Raw genomic sequence first — 20,194 nt, 5'->3', positions numbered from 1 at the left:
CAAAGTAATACCATTAAACACAATTTAAATTTTTTCTTCACATGTAAAAAGGAAAAAATGAGATTAAATTTCATATCAAACCCATACCCATCTTGTTTTTTAAAATACAATAACAAAGAGCTGAACATCTTTGGATATTTTTCTTGATGTCCTAGGGCAGAGGTCAGCAACCTTTTTCTGTAAAAGGAGATATAGTAAATACTTTTATTGTGGGTTGTGCAGTTTCTCTGGCAGCTTCTGAACTCTCCTTTTGTTCTTGAAAGTCACCATGCACAATAAAAAGACAAACCTTTGTGTCTATATTCCAATATAGTTTCACAATAGCTGTCTCGGAGGAATCAAAACTTTGATCTAGGCTGTCCTCTGAGGTTTTGATACTTCTCCAGTGAAGTTTTTCCCCTTGTCTCCCTAAGTTCTTACTACTATGCAAGAAAATTTTTACCTGCCTTTCATATTCAACTTTGTTTCCTACATCAAAAATAATTAGAAATACAGAACTATGTTTAGCACCATTTCTTTAATAATTTAAAAATAAGCAACAAAGATATTTACCTCAATAGTAGTGATATAAGACTGTTTGCATACAACAAAGTAGCACCCAGGGACCCCTAACGTAAGGGGTGATCCACTAAAAAGGGGTCCTGCCATCCACCACACGAAGACAAAGGAAACATACTGTTTGTGTGAAAGATCTTTAATAGAATTAATGTACAAAGAGACAAAAGAGAAGATAGGCTATTTCTAATAATAGTTTCCCAGTAAAACCCCCAAAATTACCCATCTGCTTGTGGGCAAATAACCCAGCAAACAGCGTTGATCTAAAGAGGTGCTGCTGAAGCTTGAAAGTTTGCCACATGTCTAAGGCACATTCTGATGGGGAGCCACAAGACAGGGGCAAAAGGGGCCAGGCGAGTCTGGGATAGGAAGAGAGATACAAAAATGCAAATCAAGATAATGACTACTATTGTCTCTACCGAGGAGAGTCTCATCACGTGTCTCATCCATGTGTCTCTCCCATGTCTTCATTTCTCTCCTCCACATGTGTCCTCCAATTCTCCTTTCCAGCAGTACCAGGGAGCAGTCAGGGACACAAAAACAAGACCTCCGAACCCTGCAGGTGTTCAGTTATACACCAAACATGCCTCTTTTAACTCCACCCTAGTTCCCAGTAGTTCCCCCTGCTCAGGAAGTCTGATTCATGGCATAATTGGGGCTTGTAATCTGGGGAAACTGCATGTAAATAGAGACCGGGAAAATGGCAACTCCCTCTCATAGAACTATATCTGTAGCAAGGCTACATTAAAAATTCTATTTAACCATCACATAGAACATGAGATTGGGTATTATCACTGTGTTAATTCAGACTTTCTGATATATGGGCTAATTAGGTTAGAAATAAGAATGCAAATTAAACATGATTATTGTTAACATTAATTGAATTTTACTTCAGAATACTTTAACAACATAGTCACCTTTCCCTTAGTATAGTTATAAATGAAAAGGTGTTTATTAGAATAAAAGTGACATCTTTGAAGTTACATATATTAAAAACTGGAATGGGAATGCCTTGATTTCTCTCCCACAAAAAAAGTAGACGGGAGGGCCTCCCCGGTGGCGCAGCGGTTGAGCGCTGGGTTGCGAAGCTGCCAGCGGCCTCTGTGGGGCCGGTTCGATCCCCGGCTGCTCCCCGGCCACCAGAGGAGGATCCCACATGGCGCGCAGACCTCTCCTGCCGCCCGCTGCTCCCCTCAGCAGTGTGCCTTGGTCCTTCTGCCTGCTCTGCTCCCTGCTCTGGCTCTGGTGAATTCTCTCACCCTCCCGTGCTCTGACTGTGCCCAGTGCATGTATAAACAAAACAAACAAAATAAATAAATAAAAAACATGCCTCTATTAAAAAAAAAAAATAAAGATACTTCTTAAAAAAAAAAAAAAGTAGACGGGGTTGGTAATATAATGAAATCTCCATTAATTAGTTCTCTTTTGTAACATCATAATCATGAAGGATTGATTCTTCTGTCATCATCCAAACAAAAGATGACCTTGTCACAGTGTTTGTTGTTCAGTAAGGTGAACATCTATCTATCCGTTCTCTATGATTGTCTTTGCCCTGTCTTCCATGCAGGAAGATTTCTGCTATATACTCTGTTATTCTAAAATACATGTGATTATTGATACCTGTGTCTTTTCAGAGCTTTCTAATATTTTCAACTAAGACTGAGAGGATGACTGGAAATATAGTCCAAAAATACCTTAAAGACAAGTGGGCACTATTGTGGTTCTTAATCAGTAAAGTCAGTTTATAGGTGTTAGGAAATAGCAAAAATTTATGAGTAATTCAGAATTTTTTCAGAATGGTAATAATTTCACAAGCATATTTTACATAACTAGACTCAAAAATAGTAAATTTGTGGTTAAGAAAGAAAGAAGGGACCTCCCTGGTGGCATAGAGGTTAAGTCTTAGCAGTATCATGCTATTACTGCTGTGGCCTGAGTTCCATCCCTGGCCAGGGAGCTACCCACGTGGCACAGCAGACCTCTCCTTTCTCGCCCACTTCTCCCTTTAGCAGTGTATTTCAGAAGATCTGCCTGTTCTGCTTCCCACTGTCTTTGGTGAATCCTTTCACTCCCCACACCTCTGGCCTATACCCCAATTCTTCTATGCATAAATAATCTTAAAAGAAAAAGCCACAGAAGTAATTAAAATATTCAAGTGCCTTCAAACATTTTACATGAGCATTTACTAAGTTGTTAGCATAGTAATAAATTATCCTCTATTAAATTTATGTTAACAGTTTTTAATGTTACCTTATATATTTGAAAGTATTGAACTGAAAATTAACACCATGGTTTGGACTTTATAATAATTTGTGTTGACTTTGTCAACATTGATAAGTAGTTGCTCAACACAATTCCTTATATTTTTTCAAAAGCTGAAATTATACCTCCCATTTAAAAAAAATTGTGAGTTTACTTGTTTTTACAAAAATGAACAAACCCTGTTACATAAAACTTCTACCCTAAAAAGCAAATCATTTTTGAAAAATCATGATTTACGCACAGTCTTCTTCAAAAATACACTTTCTACCTGCCTTCACATATATTCACAGAAGCACCTTGATAAGTAGTTCACCATTATGTTGAGAAATAGATAAAAGCTATAATATAGAATGCCTTCAGTAGTATTACTTGAGGAAAATAACTTATATACCTATTTAATGTCATAAAATGAACTGAGAGCAGTGGACAGGTGAAAGACCAGGGCTTCACGACTTCTCTAGACATTGCCTTTAGGATTAATTATCATTAAAACATTTGACTGCTTCTTTGTACCATGAATTCCAGAAATTTGTCGTGGTACAGGGTAATGGTTCCCAGCTGTGGCCATGCATTAAAACTCTATGAAACTTAAGAAGAGGTGCAGAGCCTTCCAATAGGCTCACACTTGTACATGATCGAAGCATTTGTTTTTTGTTTTGGAGAGCAATATTTGTAATGGCAAAACTAGGTGAGATGATCAAAACTTCCGTCAGCAAGAATTAAAGTAATTATAGCATGTTTATATTTTGGAATTAGATCTGTTAGCATACATTTGGCAATAAGCGCAACTAACTAATAGTGACTCTAGCAATTAAGATGTTTCAGTTCTTTGTATACTTCTGCTTTACCGTGCACAGTGTGATGACTTGGACATTTGGTTTGTCATCTGCTCCAGCTCCAGCTATTCTGTTCTTGAACAGCTGTGCTAATGCAAGATACTCTCCTTAAGCTCTTTTTTTTTTTTTTGCTTTTATCAGGAAATAACATCTTCCTCCATACTCCTCCCCCCCCATACTTCCTGTTAGCTTATTAACTAAAAACATGGTTAACTCATCTTTAGAATAAGACTGGGAATTTCTTATCCCAGTCCTAATTCCTTCCTTGGTGCTAGGACAAGGGTCTATCTTCTTTTAAGATAGAGATTTGCATTCAGTTCCTGAACAAACAGTTCAGCTAACTGGTAAGGAAAGAAAGAAAGAAAAGTAAAGGTGTTGGAGAGGTAGTGATAATGTCTGCCATAGGAAGGCTTTGTAGTCAAAATAGGGCGTATCTAAATATCATGGATATTATATGTATATTATAAGTCCCACTGTGAAGAAGGGGGATTTTTCCTAATGGAAAAATCATTAACTGTGTAATTCTGATCTAGTCATCTTGGAAGAAGCTACATAGAGTTAGGTGCATGAAAATCTACTCCACAGCTTATCAACTCCTGCAGAACAAGATGCCTTCATGATTTCTTATTTCTTTTTTTTTTTTTTTTTTGTGTGTGTGTGTGGGACCCTCGCCGGCGGCCGGGAAATGAACCGGCGCTGTAGAGGCTGCGGGCAGCCTTGTAGCCCAGCGCTCAACCGCTGCGCCACCAGGGGAGGCCCCATGATTTCTTATTTCAAGTGATGTTTATGCCTCTCTACAAGACCTATGGAGGATCTGGCCCAATAAACAGCCTAGGTGTCTCTGTTTCAGCTACTTTGGAAATTTAACACTGGTCTACTGAGGTATGATCTAGGTTCCCAAGAAACTTTTATGTATAAAACAACCAATGTGCTGGTCATGGAACATGTGCTATCTACATTTAGTGGAAATTGTTTAGCCATTTACACACAAGGTAGTAAAAGCAGGGCCTCCCTGGTGGCGCAAGGGGTTAAGACACAACCTATGGAGCTGTCCGCAGCCTGTGCAGCATGAGTTCGATCCCTCGGCCTGCCAGGGAGCAACCCACATAGCGCAGTATACCTCTCCTGGCTCGCCCGCTGCTCCCCTCAGCAGTGTACTTCAGTCAATCTGCCTGTTCTGTTCCCCACTCTATCTCTGGTGAATCCTCCTCACCACACCTCTGGCCTGTGCCCCAGCTCTTGTATGCATAAAATAAAATAAATCTTTTTTAAAAAAATAGTAAAAGCAAAAGAAAAAAGAAGCAATTCTTTCAAGAGAAATAAGTCATGAGAGTGGTGAAATGCCACTGTTAACACTAGTTACCATTAGAGATTGGGATTTGACAAGAAAAGGGCATGAAGGAATGTTCCTTTTTATTTTATATTTAATAACCTATGTTTAAAATTTTTTCACAGTAAACATTTATTACCTTGGTAATTAGGACTAAAAGTGTTGTGCGGTCTGGGCCGCATCCCAAACTTTTAAATCAGAATCTCAAGGGGTAAGGCATCTGTATGTATTAAAATATACAAAGATTTTATAATACATAACCAGACTTGCGAACCAGTTTACTATTTCAGGAAATAACTTTGCCTGGAAAATAAATGTTTGTATATTTTCTGTGTTTTCTGTTCACTTGTATAACAAGACTGGTATTTGATGGGTGGGAAGGAAACCAATAATGTATCAAAAACCAGAGCTTGTAGGTAGGTGTCATAAGTAGTGACATGTGCCATGTTGACAACTGGTACCTCAGATTTGATGTTTCAGTTCCTATCTTGAATGATTTTTGCAAATACCATTGTAGAAGTACAGGATTCTTATGAAACTGCTTTATAGGAAATGGGTAAAACTTTTTTTTTCTCGGGATAAAATGTATCCAAATGTTTATAATTTCAAAATTACTAAAATTATATTTTTTATAAAACTTGACAACAATATTTTAAGTGGTAGAGATCAAATGATGGCAGTTGCAGTGTAGTTAGCCCTTTAAAATTGTGTGACAACTATCTGATAACTACTGATTAGTATATATAAATTGCTATAAAAAATTCAGTGGAGAATTAATATATTTCTGAAATAAGGATTCTTTGGCTTATTAAAAATGTACATAATATTAAAATTTAAAATTATAATATATGTAGAGAAGTTAATACTATATGCTATTTGAGTACAGTATATAGCATATATTACTGTAATTATTGTTTCTCATGTATTTAATAACTTTTTAATAAATCTATAATAAAAGTACTGATCAAGTTACCCAAACTCTTCAATGCAGTCTACCTTTGTTCTTTTTTGTTTTGAATTAATGAAATTTTATATTAATATATATTTCCATAAAGTATACTAAAATTAGCTGTTAAACTATTGCTATGAAACACTAGTTCCTATTATACTGCTTCGCTCATGATTTTTGTTTATTAACATACCATGTAATCATGCTGATAAAGCCTAATATTATTTATAAAAAGAACAAAGTAAGTTTTGATGCTGTACTGCATGATAAAGGCTTTCTGCATATAATTCATATTACTGTCTTGAGCATGACTCCAAGTATTTTAGACAGTCTTGATATTATTTTGGTGTGGTTTCAATGTTAAGCATACAAAATACCTAAACTTGAGTTTATTTGAATGCTGTTGCATGATAATATCTTTTTCCATATACTTTATATTTTTTTAAGTATAAAAACAAAGATTAATCATAAATCCTAAAAGGCAAAATGTTATTTTGGAGTTCTTTCAAGGTAAAGTATATTATGGTGTAAAAATGTAAGCATATTTACTCAAACAGGAGAGATTATTTAATGCTGTTTAGGTTTTTATTTTTATTTATTTATTCATTTATTCATTTATTTATTTATTTATTTATTTTTCACATTTTAAAAATATCTTCACATCAACTCTAGACTCATGGTTGACCAAATAACAGAACTGCAAAGCTCAGTCAAATTGGCACATAAAATTAACCATCACAATAATTGATTGTGTCTTTTTTTTATTATTTTATTTTTATTTTTTTAATTTAAATAATAAATTTTATTTTTATATTCCCCCATACAATTGCAAACGCCCCATTCTGACCCCAATCCCTCCCCTCCCGCCCCCCACCCCCAAAAGTGTCTCTGGTTCATAGTTTTTTGTTGATTTTGATTTTCACTTTCTTATATTCATTTTCCTGGTCCCTTATTTAAGTTTTCTAGATTCCTGCTATGAGTGAGACCATCCGGTATTTTTCTTTTTCTTTTTGTCTTATTTCGCTGAGCATGATCCCTTCCAACGCCATCCATGTTGCTGCAAATTGCATGTGTTTATCTTTTTTGAATGCTGAGTAATATTCCATGGTGTATATGTACCACATCTTCTTGATCCAGTCATCTATTTTTGGGCATTTGGGCTGTTTCCAAAGCTTAGCTATTGTAAACAGTGCTGCTATAAACATAGGGGTGCAGGTGTTCTTTGGATTTGATGTTTCTGTGTCCTTTGGGTAAATACCTAGGAGTGGAATTGCTGGATCATATGGAAGCTCTATGTTTAGTAGGTCCAGAAATCTCCACACAGCTCTCCACAGTGGTTGGACCAGTTTGCACTCCCACCAACAGTGCAGAAGAGTTCCTTTTTCTCCACACCCTCACCAACATTTGTTGTTGCTAGTTTTTTTAATATGTGCCATTCTCACTGGTGTAAGATGGTATCTCATGGTAGTTTTGATTTGCATTTCCCTGATTACAAGTGATGTTGAACATTTTTTCATATGCCTGTTGGCCATTTGCATTTCCTCTTCAGAGAAGTTTCTTTTTAGCTCTTCTGCCCATTTTTTGACTGGATTATTTTCTACGTTGTTGTTGAGTCTCATCAGCTCTTTGCAGATTTTTGTGATCAGTCCTTTATCATTAGTGTTGTGTGCAAAAATGTTCTCCCAGTTGGTGGGGTTTCTCTTTGTTTTTGTTATTGTCTCTTTTGCTGTGCAGAAGCTCTTTAATTTGATGTAGTCCCAGCTGTTTATCTTTGCCTTCACTATCACTGCTTTGGGTGATGTGTCTGTAAAGATGTCTTTGATGTGCAAATCACGTAGTGTTTCGCCTGTATTTCCTTCTATGTATTTTATGGTTTCAGGTTTTATGTCTAGTTCTTTAATCCATTTTGAGTTGGTTTTTGTGTATGGTGTGAGGTACTAGTCAAGCTTCATTCTTTTGCATGTAGCGGCCCAGTTTTCCCAGCACCATTTATTGAACAGATTTTCTTTGCTCCAATGCATATTCTTTGCTCCTTTGTCAAAGATTAGTTGACCATAAATCTGTGGGTTTATTTCTGGATTTTCTATTCGATTCCATTGGTCTGTATGTCTGTTCTTGTTCCAATACCATGCAGTTTTGATGATTATGGCTTTGTAATATAGTTTGAAGTCTGGGAGTGTGATGCCTCCATTCCCTTCTTTTTTTTTCAGGAGAGCTTTGGCTATTCGGGGTTTTTTGTGATTCCATATGAATTTCATCAATAATTGTTCTATTTCTTTGAAGAATGACATTGAAATTTTGATTGGAATAGCATTGAATCTGTATATTGCTTTTGGTAGGATGGCCATTTTAATAATGTTTATTCTTCCAATCCATGAGCAGGGGATGTCTTTCCATTTCTTTGTGTCTTCTTCTATTTCTTTTAACAGTGCTTTATAGTTTTCTTTGTATAGGTCCTTTACCTCTTTTGTTAGATTTATTCCCAAATATTTGATTTTTTTTGTTTCGATAATAAAAGGGATGGTTTTTTTGATTTCTTCTTCTTCAGATTTATTGTTTGTGTATAGGAAGGCTACTGACTTTTGCGTGTTGATTTTGTATCCTGCCACTTTACTGAATTGATTGATGAGTTGAATTAGTTTTTCTGTGGAGTTTTTGGGGTTCTCTATGTATATTATCATATCATCTGCAAATAGTGATAGTTTGACTTCTTCTTTTCCTATTTGGATTCCTTGGATGTCTTTCTCTTGTCTTATTGCTCTGGCTAGGACTTCCAGTATTATATTGAAAAGCAGTGGTGAGAGTGGACATCCTTGTCTTGTTCCAGATCTTAATGGAATTGCTTTCAGCTTTTCACCATTGAGAATGATACTGGCTGTTGGCTTGTCATAGATGGCCTTTATGATGTTGAGGTATGTTCCTTGTATCCCAAGAATTTCAAGGGCTTTTATCATGAATGGGTGTTGCACTTTGTCTAAAGCTTTCTCAGCATCTATTGATATTATCATATGGTTTTTATATTTCTTTTTGTTGATGTGTTGGATAACGTTGATTGATTTTCGGATGTTAAACCATCCTTGTGTCCCTGGAATGAATCCTACTTGGTCGTGGTGAATTATCTTATGGATACATTGTTGGATTCTGATAGCTAAAATTTTATTAAGGATTTTTGCATCAGTGTTCATTAGGGAGATTGGCCTGTAGTTTTCCTTTTTTGTGTTGTCCTTATTCGGTTTTGGTATTAGTGTAATATTGGCTTCATAGAACGTGTTTGGTATTGTCCCTTCCTTCTCAACTTTTTGGAAGAGTTTGTGAAGGATAGGCACTAATTCGTCTCTGTATTTGCCATTGTGTTTGTCTTTCCTTTGATTTTATTTATTTATTCTTTTAATAATTTTTTTTTTTTTGGTCTTCTTTCGTTGTTATTCGTCCCTCTGAGGTTCTGGCTTTAGGATTCCTTGTAGTATTTTTTGGAGTGGGGGTTTAGTCGTAATGAAATTCCAGAGTTTCTGTTTGTCTGGGAAGATCCTTATTCTTTCTTCATAGAGGAAGGAGAGCTTTGCGGGATAGAGTATTCTTGGTTGGCATCTGTTTTCTTGGAGTCTGTTGACTATGTCCCTCCACTCTCTCCTTGCCCGTAGTGTTTCTTCAGAGAAGTCTGATGTCAGCCTGATTGGTTTTCCTTTGAATGTTATCTGTTTCTTCCCTCTTGTCAGCTTCATTATTTTTTCCTTGTCCTGGATTCTTGGGAGCTTTACTATTATGTGTCTTGCTGTATTTTTCCTTTCTTTGTGGAAGTTTGGTGTTCTTCTTGCTTCTTGTATATCAATTTTCAGCTCCTTCTTCGCATTTGGGAAGTTCTCTTCAATTATCTCCTGGAATATTTTCTCTGTTCCTACATCTCTCTCCTCTCCTTCTGGAATTCCTATAACTCTTATATTTCCTTTCCTCATGGAGTCAGATAGTTCCCGAAGTCTTTCTTCATTCTTTTTCCTTCGTACTTCTCTTTCCTTTTCTGTTTTGGTTCTTTTTATTTCTGTGTCTTCAAGAGTACTTATTCGTTCTTCCATTTCATCTATTCTGCTTTCATTGCTTTTCCCAGAGTTCTTTAGTTCCTCCATTAATTCTTTGATCTGCATTTCTTTTACTTCCCTCTTTAGGGACTCAATTTCATTCTTCTGACCATTGTTTTCCCTCTTTAGGGACTCAATTTCCTTCTTCTGATCATTGTTTTCCTTTATGACTTCTATCACTTTTTTAATCATGGCAATTTTAAATTCTCTTTCTGGAAGGCTCAGAAGTTCTTCCAAGTTGCTGTCATTGCAATCTGGGGAGTGGTTTTCTTTTTGTGGTGTGCTTCTTTCCTGAGGAGTTGTTAGGTTGCCATTCACAGCAACGTGGATGGAGCTAGAGGAATTATGCTCAGTGAAATAAGTCAGAAGGAAAAAGAAAAATATCAGATGGTTTCACTTTAGCAGGAATATAGGGGAACCAAATAAGACATTGGTATAAAAAATAGCAACAGAATAAAACACAACAAAGCAAAAATAGACAATTATAATTCGGAGTCATACTGCAGGGGAGGAGGAGGGAGAGGGATCAGAGGGAAGAAAGAAGGAACACAGGGGACTGAGGTGATGGTGCACGGGTGCATTGGTGAAGGAAATTCTATGATGACTACACCTGAGGGGGTGGGGGGAAGCAAATATTGTTTAAAAATGAACAATGATGTAAAAAATAAATAAATAATACTTTTTTTACACAAGCATTTTAAGTTATAAATTGATAAATCTGCTAAAGAGTGTCTTTTAGCCCTCAAATAATCTTAGTTAACATTTACTAAGGACTTACTGATTGCCAAGGGAGGACACTTCTAAGTGGATTACGCTGTAGTAGTACACTTAATTCTCACAAAGCTCAGTTAGGTGTTGATACTAGCAAGTAGTAGAGCTAGAATTTTAACTCAGAGCCCATGGTCTTACTGGCTCATAAATAAGAATTTTAGCTTTTCATACTATCTTCTTGAAATGACTGTAACCTAATAAGTGCGTTAATAGTCTTCTGTTATTACTTCATTCTGTCATTTTTTATTGCAATGCAATACAGATGTTCATTGTTTTTCTAATGTGGGTTTCATTGTTCTTTAGAGAGGCTACAAACTTACTGTCACTAAAAGTCAATTTTGAGTGTAACTATTAAAAATAGAATTAAAGTAGTAACACTCAATGATATCTATGGATTATTGTAAACCATTTTATGTGAATACTTTCTTAAGGCAGTTCTTTTCTTAGTCAAATTTTGTTGATTGACTTTTTTTTTTTTTTTTTTTTATAAAACTTCATCTGGGGAGTACAACTTCACACCTCCACATGTGCACAAGCTTCACTCACCCACCTCCAATGTGCCAGTGCTTAAGGCAATCATTTTACTATAGCCTATGTCTTCAAAATGTTTTTTTTTTTTACTTTAAATTGGCAATTTGTAAAATATGCATTATGTTTATTCTTCATTGTGTACCATTTTGTGGCCTAGATTTCCTTGCTGAAACAGAATCTGGAGATGCAGCTTTCCCAGTCTCAGACTTCTTTGCAGCAACTGCAAGCCCAGTTTACACAAGAGCGACAACGACTTACACAAGAGCTTGAAGAATTAGAGGAACAACATCAACAAAGACATAAATCTTTAAAAGAAGCACATGTCCTTGCCTTTCAAACTATGGAAGTAGAAAAAGAAAAAGAACAAAGAGTAAGTTTAATGTGACATATTTTCATTTTTAAAACATCAAATTGAATAAATTCAGTAGTCTCACAGTAGCTAGCCTTCAAATTCTTAAGAATTTCGTTCTTAAGAAAATTATTATGTATCTTTATTTCTATGTGTTTTCTGGGATATGACTCCTGTAGAGGTCATGGTGATTAAATATTTTTACTAGTTACATACAATAGCAGACAAATTAGACTGGGGCCAACATTTTATTTCTCTTTGTCATCATAATGCCAAGTTCATAATGAGACTGATATATCATCAAAGCTATGTATGCTTTATTTTTCAGAACTAAAATACTTACAACTCAGTGAATATACATGTTAGAGTAATGGTAAACAAGCACATGTGTTACAATAGTTAAATATATACTGTCTTTCTCAGAAACCGTCCATGTTCTAGATTATGGTAAGAAATACCCTTTCTGGAACAATTCAGTCTCTAAACTTGAAGTATCCTAAATTGGATTTTCTTTTTTTCCTCCTGTGGCCTTGTATCGTCTGTCTTTTTCACATGTAGTCTTCTCTCTGGCTAGGTCTTTAAAATTAATCACATGAAAGACTTTAGTTTACTTTTCAGTAACCATTTCTTAGAGATTGTAATTTTGTACAGAAATGCAGGAGCAAAGAATGACTATAGAAAGTAGCTACAAAATATTTGTTATGGCTGGCATTATAAAAGTCCTTACCTCGGGCCTCCCCGGTGGCGCAGCGGTTGAGTGCTGGGTTGCAAAGCTGTCCGCAGCCTCTGCAGTGCCGGTTCGATCCCCGGCTGCTCCCGGGCCACCGGAGGAGGGTCCCATATGGCACGCAGACCTCTCCTGCTGCCCGCTGCTCCCCTCAGCAGTGTGCTTTGGTCCTTCTGCCTGCTCTGCTCCCCGCTCTGGCTCTGGTGAATTCTCTCACCCTCCCATGCTTCTGACTGTACCCAGTGCTTGTATAAATAAATAAATAAAAATAAATTAAAAAAAAAAATCTAAAAAAAAAACCTTAAAAAAAAAAAAGTCCTTACCTCGTTTTCCTTTCAGGAGGAAATTGTTTCTTGTTAATGTTTTATTCCTTGCCTTTCTAAGTCTAAGTCTTTACACAGAGAGGAATTATTCATTAATTTCATGTGGTTTTCTACCCCTTAATTGTTTTAGAAAATAGTTTTATTTGAAAACTGCCTTAGGAAAAAACTCCATATCTCAATTCAAACACAGTTTAGTGAGTCAAACTGTTTTCATGTTGATTAGCTTATTTTACTAGAGTGATCTTACTACTTTCTATTTATGATTATTATATCAATTTTCTAGAAAATGAATTGCTACTCCTTTTTCTTAAATGGTTTTAAGTTATTTTCTGTTTTGTTTGTATTTTCTTCCTGTATTCTAGCATCATAATTTCAGTATGTTTCTCTTGTTCTAGGCTCTTGAAAATCATTTGCAACAAAAACATTCAGCAGAACTTCAGTCATTAAAAGATGCACACAGAGAGTCAATGGAGGGCTTTCGGGTAGAAATGGAACAGGAACTTCAGACTCTTCGATTCGAATTAGAAGATGAAGGAAAGGCTATGCTTGGTATTTTGGAAGTATTTTTATACTGTCATATTAATTTATACATTCTTCTGCTTTAAAATTCAACATGAAATCAACATCAAAAAATTTTCATTTTTAAAACATAAAATTGAATAAATGTTTTACATTATTTTATTTTAAGTTACTGGATGAAGAGCTAAGTAGAGTAGAGTGGGTTAGAACACAAGCAGTACAGTGAGGTCCTGTCAAAATTCTCTGTTCTCTGCTATGTAAGCAACACCCACTGGTGCTTCCACCGCTCATTAAGAGTCCCAATGGGGCCTGGAAATTCCTAATGTCCACTGACTAAAAAGAATAGTTACACAGGGAGCCATGTGTCCTTAAACTTTTGTAGATAGTCATATTGGATTTTCCACTTGAGAATTTTGTTTAAGATATTTTTCATGCTTTTTAAAATAAGACTTTAATCTTTGAGTTGTTCAAATCATTACCCTTTTTACAAGAAGATGAGTTGAATCTTGAAGAAAAATTGGATATGTGTTTGAAGGGGTTTTTGTGTTAGTTTTTGCAGTGTCATTTGGTAACTCTTCCTACTGCATCATTTTCCTTCTGTTTGGCTTTATTTCAAATTCTATTAATTTAAACATATGTTATCACACATCAGTGGCACACTCTTTCCTAATAGGACTTAGGAACAAAGAAGACCAGAGTATTATGAATATTTTGACCCTTGAGGGGAAAGCCAATTGACCCAGTTCATCATTTCTGTATCTGGGTATCCTAGGCCAAATTAACATAGCTCTTTTGAAACCACTGTGGAAAAAAAAAATTTAGTTAAAAAAATAAATAAAAGCCATTGTGATAGTGAGGATGGAAATCTCATTAAGTACAAAAATTTATCAATGGAAAACCTACCTGCATGGTATAGACTCTGTTAAGCAAGGAGAATTAAAAAAATGAACTGCTGTTCTGTCTTTGCATTCAAGTAGCTTCCAGTCAACTGCAGAGTTAACGTTTGTAGAATTGGGACCCCAGGAGAGCACACACTTTGCACAGTTGTGAGAAGAGAGGCCAAGTCTCAGAACTTTGTTCTTTAGTTCTTTGAAACATGACTTAATACCTTTTTGTTGACAAAAGAAATTTTTGTGATTTTTAAAAACTAAATGTTTTAAGATAATTGCAGATTCACATGAAATTGTAAGAAGCAATGCAGAGAGCTCCTCTGAACCCTTTACCCAGTTTTTCCTAATGGCAATAATTTCCCAAACTATAGTACAACCAGGATTTTGACATCAATATGATCAAGACACAGAATATTCCCATGACCATGAGCTTCCCTGTTGCTTCTGCCTTAAGCCACACTTAAACTGCCCTTTCTTCCCCACCTTTAACCTCTGGCAACCATTCATTTCTTCTCCATTTTATAATGTTGTCTCTTTAAATATGATATAAGTGGAATCATATACTATGTTAGCTTTTGGGCTTGACTTTTTTACACTCAGCATAATTCTCTGGAGATTAATCCAGGTTGGTATATGTAAGCAATACTTTGTTCCTTTTTATGGCACTGAGTACATACCTCTTTTCCAATTGGATTATTTATATTTTTACTGTTGAGTTTCAGGGTTTTCTATATATTCTATTTGCTAGTTCTTTGTCAGCAGCCCTTGGTGTACATTTTTTCCCCAATGTCCCATTGAAATTACTTTCCTTGGGCCTCCCTGGTGGCACAAGGGGTTAAGCATTAAGCACAGCACTATGAAGCTATCCACAGCCTCTGCAGCATGAGTTCGATCCCCGACCAGCCAGGGAGCAATCCACGTGGCACAGCAGACCTCTCCTGACTCACCCGCTGCTCCCCTCAGCATTGTATTTCAGCCAATCTGCCTGTTCTGTTCCCTACTTTGTCTCTGGTGAATCCTCTCACCCCCCGCATCTGTGGCCTGTACCCCCATTCTTCTATGCATAAATAAATAAATCTTAAAAAAGAAATTACTTTCCTTGAGTTACTGCTGAATATTTGGATTCAGCAATTTGGATTTTAATTTTTGGATTCAGCAATTTGGATTTGAATTTCTAAATCCAAAGGTTTCTCACTTACTAGGTCTCATCTTATTGACTCTGTATCATACAAACTCTTTGACCTTGAATCGTTTTCCCTCCTTGGGTCTGTAACAGTATACTGAAATCAGCTCTACTCCTACTTTCTGACCTCTGCTCTTTAATCTCATTCACCACTTTCCTTAAATAGATATTGTTGTTTCTCAGAAATGTTCTTGATTAATTGGACTCACATCCATGGCTTGAACTACCATCTATTGTAGCTGTAACTGGTAACTCCAGATATGCATTTCTAAACCAATATGCTTTCCTTGTGAATTAGTTTATATTTCTCACTTCCTGTTAGATAGTTGTATATTGTGAATCGTCCCCTACAGTTTTAAATATGAGCTCACCATCTCCCTTATGGTCCAAAATGTGTTTCTACTCTTGTGTCTCTGACTTTGATTCATGGTACTATCATTTACTCTGTTACCAAAACCAGAGATCTGGGAGTTAATTTAACTTTTCTTTCACTTCCATCTTTGTTCTTCCTCTTAGTATTCCCTGTGTATGTTTCCTCTTTAGTCCTTCTGCCATATTTGGTTCATGGTATTGTGATTTCTTGCCTGGATTATTGCTCTAAACTTCTCAATGACCTCCCATTCTTGTAGACCATCTTCCAGGTGCCCTGTAACTTCCCAACTTTAAATCCTTCAGTGATTTCCCATGTCCTCCCTCAGTACCTGTCAAGTTTTTCCATGGAGGGGAGTTTCCTCCCCTTAACACCAGGGGAGACTGTACATATGCCCTACGTGTAGGTCTCAGAAGGAGTCTATAAGCACAGCACTTCTTTGAAGTTTCACTTTAGCTTTAAACTATATAATTTGTATTTTACTCCATTTATATCTCTTTTGTACTGATAGGAAAATAATTGCTTACCCAAACACCTTCAAAGTAAAACTCATGTTTTGGAGATGTGTGTACTCTACAGGTTCCCTCAGGCATACTGCTCCACATATCCCAGTTTTAGAATCATGAGCTTTAAGCATCCAATAAAAAGCATTTTATCTAAAATTTTCAGAGATTGGGCTCCTTTTACTTTCCAATTTGAGCACATGTACCATGAACTCCTGCAACACTAGACCTATTAGAGTTTGCTAGATACATCAGGTGCTTTCTGCTTTTATGTTACCTCTTCTTCCTGAATGCTTTTCTCTTTCTACTTAGGGAACTACTTCTCATTCTTATTGACCTAGTTATGTGATAGTTCCTTTGTGGTAGCATTGCCAGCTTCTATCTCCAAGGAAATTCGGGTGCTGGCAACACTGTGCTTTTATTATACTTACTAATCATCTCTAATAGCCCACTATATTTCCTCACATGATGTCTTCCTCTGTGGTCAGGCAGTTACAAGGATGGGGTAATATTTTATTCTGTCTCTTAGTTCAATATATGATATTCAATAAATGTGGGTTGTATGAAAGTATCAATTCTAAATTGAAAGGAAAACAATGACTTCTAAATTACTAAAAGCATTTGCCAATCCATGCTTAACTTCTTTCAAGGATATTGTAGAAGAATTTGTGTTTGGGTGAGAAGTTGCCTTCAGGTATGCTATGGTCCAATTCACTATTATTCTAATAGTGAATGAGGAGATTTAAAAATATCCATCTCTATTTAGCACCTCACTTACAATTTGGTAGCATATTTATAAATACCTTGATCCATTTGAATTGAAAGTTTTCTTATACTCATCAAAATTAGATGATCTCTAATTCTTGATATTCCATCATAGTCTGTAATAATTTTGAGAAGCATGCAGAAATGTATGAAATGTTAATGCCCTAATAAATATTCTATGACTTTCATCGTTTCTCTCTAAATTTTTAATATTTCAAAAATATGTTAAATCTCATTTTTTCCTTGGATTCCAGCTTCCTTACGCTCAGAACTAAATCACCAGCATGCAGCTGCAATTGATTTATTACGGCATAGTCATCATCAAGAATTGACAGCTGCTAAAATGGAATTGGAGAGAAGCATAGACATCAGCAGAAGACAGGTAAATAAGAACATTCTGTTCTGTGATAAATTGTTAAATGTGACTATATTTGAATATAAACAATTATCTGAAAATTATTTTGCAATTTATACTTGCACAAATTACAACTTACTATCTGCATTGAAGTTATTTTTAAAGAAAAATAATTCCACTTTAGTATTTTTTACTTTTAATTGAACATTTTGAATTTTACGTGCATCTTGAGAAAATGAACAGTGAAATATAAATGATACAAAGAGTGAAGAAAGAATAATACAAAACACACTGCCTAGTAGAACTTTCTACGTTGATGTCTCTGTACTGTCATCTGTGGTGGTCACTAACATAAACCAAATGTGTCTAGCATGACCTTGAACTTGAATTTTCAGTTTTATTTAATTTTAATTCCAATTTAAATTGAAACAACCATATTGGGTAGCATAGCTATAGTAGTAGCAGGTTCTTGAGACCTATTCCATATCTCCACTATTTACACTTTAGAAATTTTGTTTTACGAAATGTTACTTCCTTTAGGTTGTAATCTTGCACATATGTATGTATGAGTGGATGGATGGATTTTTAGGTATAATTCAATGAAAGCTGTTTGTTAGTTTATTAAACTTAGGACTTCAAACTTGTTTGTCTTGAGCTATGTTAAATGATCAGCTCAAATTTTCTCTTCATGGCTAGAGTCTTAAATGAACTACCTTATAACTGTAGAGGGAAGTTTTGTTCTCTTCAGTAAACTGACACTGAAATAGACAATATCTAGGTCTACAGAAATTGTAGAAAACAGTCTTACAGGAAAATGGAACAGAGTTTCTCTATAAGATTGCTACTAGACCATCATTAGGCAGACAGAGCTACTTCTAAGCCATGGATGTGTGTGTGTGTGTTTTGTTTGTGTACATACACATGTGCTAGGGTGACCTCCATAGATGAAGAAGGTTCTTTTTGGATTAAAGTGTGCCAGCATTTTACTGCAGGACCATATAACTTACTGTGTATGTAAGTGTACCCTATATTCGAGTCGCAACTCTACCATTGATTATAAATCATCCTTGGACAAATCATCTCTTGTGTACTAGTTTCCTCATCTGCAAAATGAGGGAGATAAACTTTTGTGGTCTTTTGAGTCCCTTGTGGCTTTGACATTATTGAAGCTATGTCCACATAAAGACTTTATGTATATATATGGAAAAGAAAGCAGTCTTGAGGTTTTCTCATTTTAACTTTTTGCTTTTGAAGCAATATAAGTTTTATTACACTTGACATTCCAGTATGTCATTTTCTTTCCTTGCTACAGAGAAAGCAAATATGTAGTAAAGTTTTAAGAATTGTTCTTATTTTGCAGAGTAAGGAGCACTTGTGTAGAATAACAGATCTACAAGAGGAATTAAGGCACAGAGAGCATCACATTTCTGACTTGGATAAGGAGGTTCATCACCTTCATGAAAATATAAGTGCCTTAACCAAAGAATTGGAATTTAAAGGGAAAGAAATTCTCAGAATACGAAGTGAATCTAACCAGCAGATGAGGTATGCCATGAATTACAACAGAAGGCACATGTAGTATTATCTGAAAGAATGCAGTAGTATATAGTGATGACATGCCTGTGTTTATGACTGGACTGCCCTTTTAGGGAGAAATTGAAGCTACTTTTTACTTTGCTTGCTGACTATGTTAAATCTAGAATGTAGATACAGTGTTTGTGTTGTGCATGATGTATTTGCATTCATTAACTTTGGAAATTACATATAATTAACTAAAGTCTTTAAAATATTATTTAAAAAAGCATTAAAGGAGACAACTTTAACAAACTGGAAAATCAGAGCAAAGTAAGTAACTTACTTTAGGTTGTTTCCATTGAATTTCTTTATGGTATACCTAAAACCATTTCAAATCTGGTAGAATAGAGAAACTTTCAAAAGCTTGACTTCAGAATAACATTTTCTTAACTAAAAATAAAACAGGTTACATGAACAAGATTTAAACAAGAGACTTGAAAAAGAGCTGGATGTCATGACAGCAGACCACCTCAGAGAGAAAAATATCATGCGGGCAGATTTTAATAAGACTAACGAGCTACTCAAGGAAATAAATGCAGCTTTACAAGTGTCGTAAGTCATATTATATTAAAGAAAATTAATATGTAAGTAGTAAACTGAGGAGCTCTGTGTCTAACCTCAGATTAGCTGCTCTTTTGAATCTAATTAAATGATATTTAAAAAAGAAAACAAGTGCTGTATTACAAATGGTAATTGCAGTATGATATATTCTTCAATTAGGATGAGGCCATTGAATGATTGTTTTATTGGCTGCTATTGCAAGGGTTTTCCTAAGACAATACTTGTCTAAAGACCATCCCTCACCTCAGGATCATGAACTATCATGTGGCGGTGAAAACTCAAAAGATGTTTATTGTATAATTATTAAGTGAAAAGAGCATACGGTGACCAGTAGGAATATTAAGATTCTATACATACATTAATAATATATGTATTTTACAAAAATGCCAAAGATCTTAAAATCAAATACAAATTTTTAATGATAGTAGTTCCCACTAGGGAATGGATTAGGATATATTAGGAGTGGAGAAAGAGCGAAGACTTCCTTTTTATTTTCTATACCCTGCCTACATATTGTTTAGAATTCCTACAACAAACATTTAATTGTTTTATTTTAAAACTCAATAAAGCTAACACATCACAAATAAAATTACTACTCATACATAATAACTCCAATATTTTTAGTACCGGAATTTCTAATTGTTGTTGTTAAAAAAATATGTAATAGCTCATTTCTTTGCTAGATACTTATAAACTCTTATAGCCAAAGCATGTAGTATTCAGTTCACCTCTGTGACCTAAACCCTAATTCAACTTATTTCAGAGTT

The 20,194-nt window shown here is 35.4% G+C and overlaps 1 protein-coding gene across 5 annotated transcripts in view; it reads left to right on the top strand.

The window, feature by feature from the left end:
* Window positions 1-20,194, top strand: part of FAM184A (family with sequence similarity 184 member A) — a 122,715-nt gene that overhangs the window by 90,161 nt on the left and 12,360 nt on the right. For 4 of the 5 annotated variants that reach the window (XR_008553338.1, XM_037520313.2, XM_054699134.1 and 1 more), the window contains 5 exons: window positions 11,465-11,677; window positions 13,102-13,255; window positions 17,191-17,318; window positions 18,652-18,836; window positions 19,272-19,418. Coding sequence is in view for 4 of the 5 variants with exons in the window: in XM_037520313.2 (XP_037376210.1) it covers window positions 11,465-11,677; window positions 13,102-13,255; window positions 17,191-17,318; window positions 18,652-18,836; window positions 19,272-19,418 (827 nt within the window). In the remaining variant the exon portion in view is untranslated. The remainder of the gene's footprint in view (window positions 1-11,464; window positions 11,678-13,101; window positions 13,256-17,190; window positions 17,319-18,651; window positions 18,837-19,271; window positions 19,419-20,194) is intronic. The other variant, XM_037520314.2, reaches the window with a different exon arrangement.

The sequence above is a fragment of the Talpa occidentalis genome, unplaced genomic scaffold, assembly GCF_014898055.3.
Source record: "Talpa occidentalis isolate TD23 unplaced genomic scaffold, MPIMG_talOcc4v2.1 talOcc4.2, whole genome shotgun sequence".
Classification (NCBI taxonomy): domain Eukaryota; kingdom Metazoa; phylum Chordata; class Mammalia; order Eulipotyphla; family Talpidae; genus Talpa; species Talpa occidentalis.
Note: the sequence above shows the minus strand (reverse complement) of the source record. Positions and strands in the feature narration are given on the sequence as shown.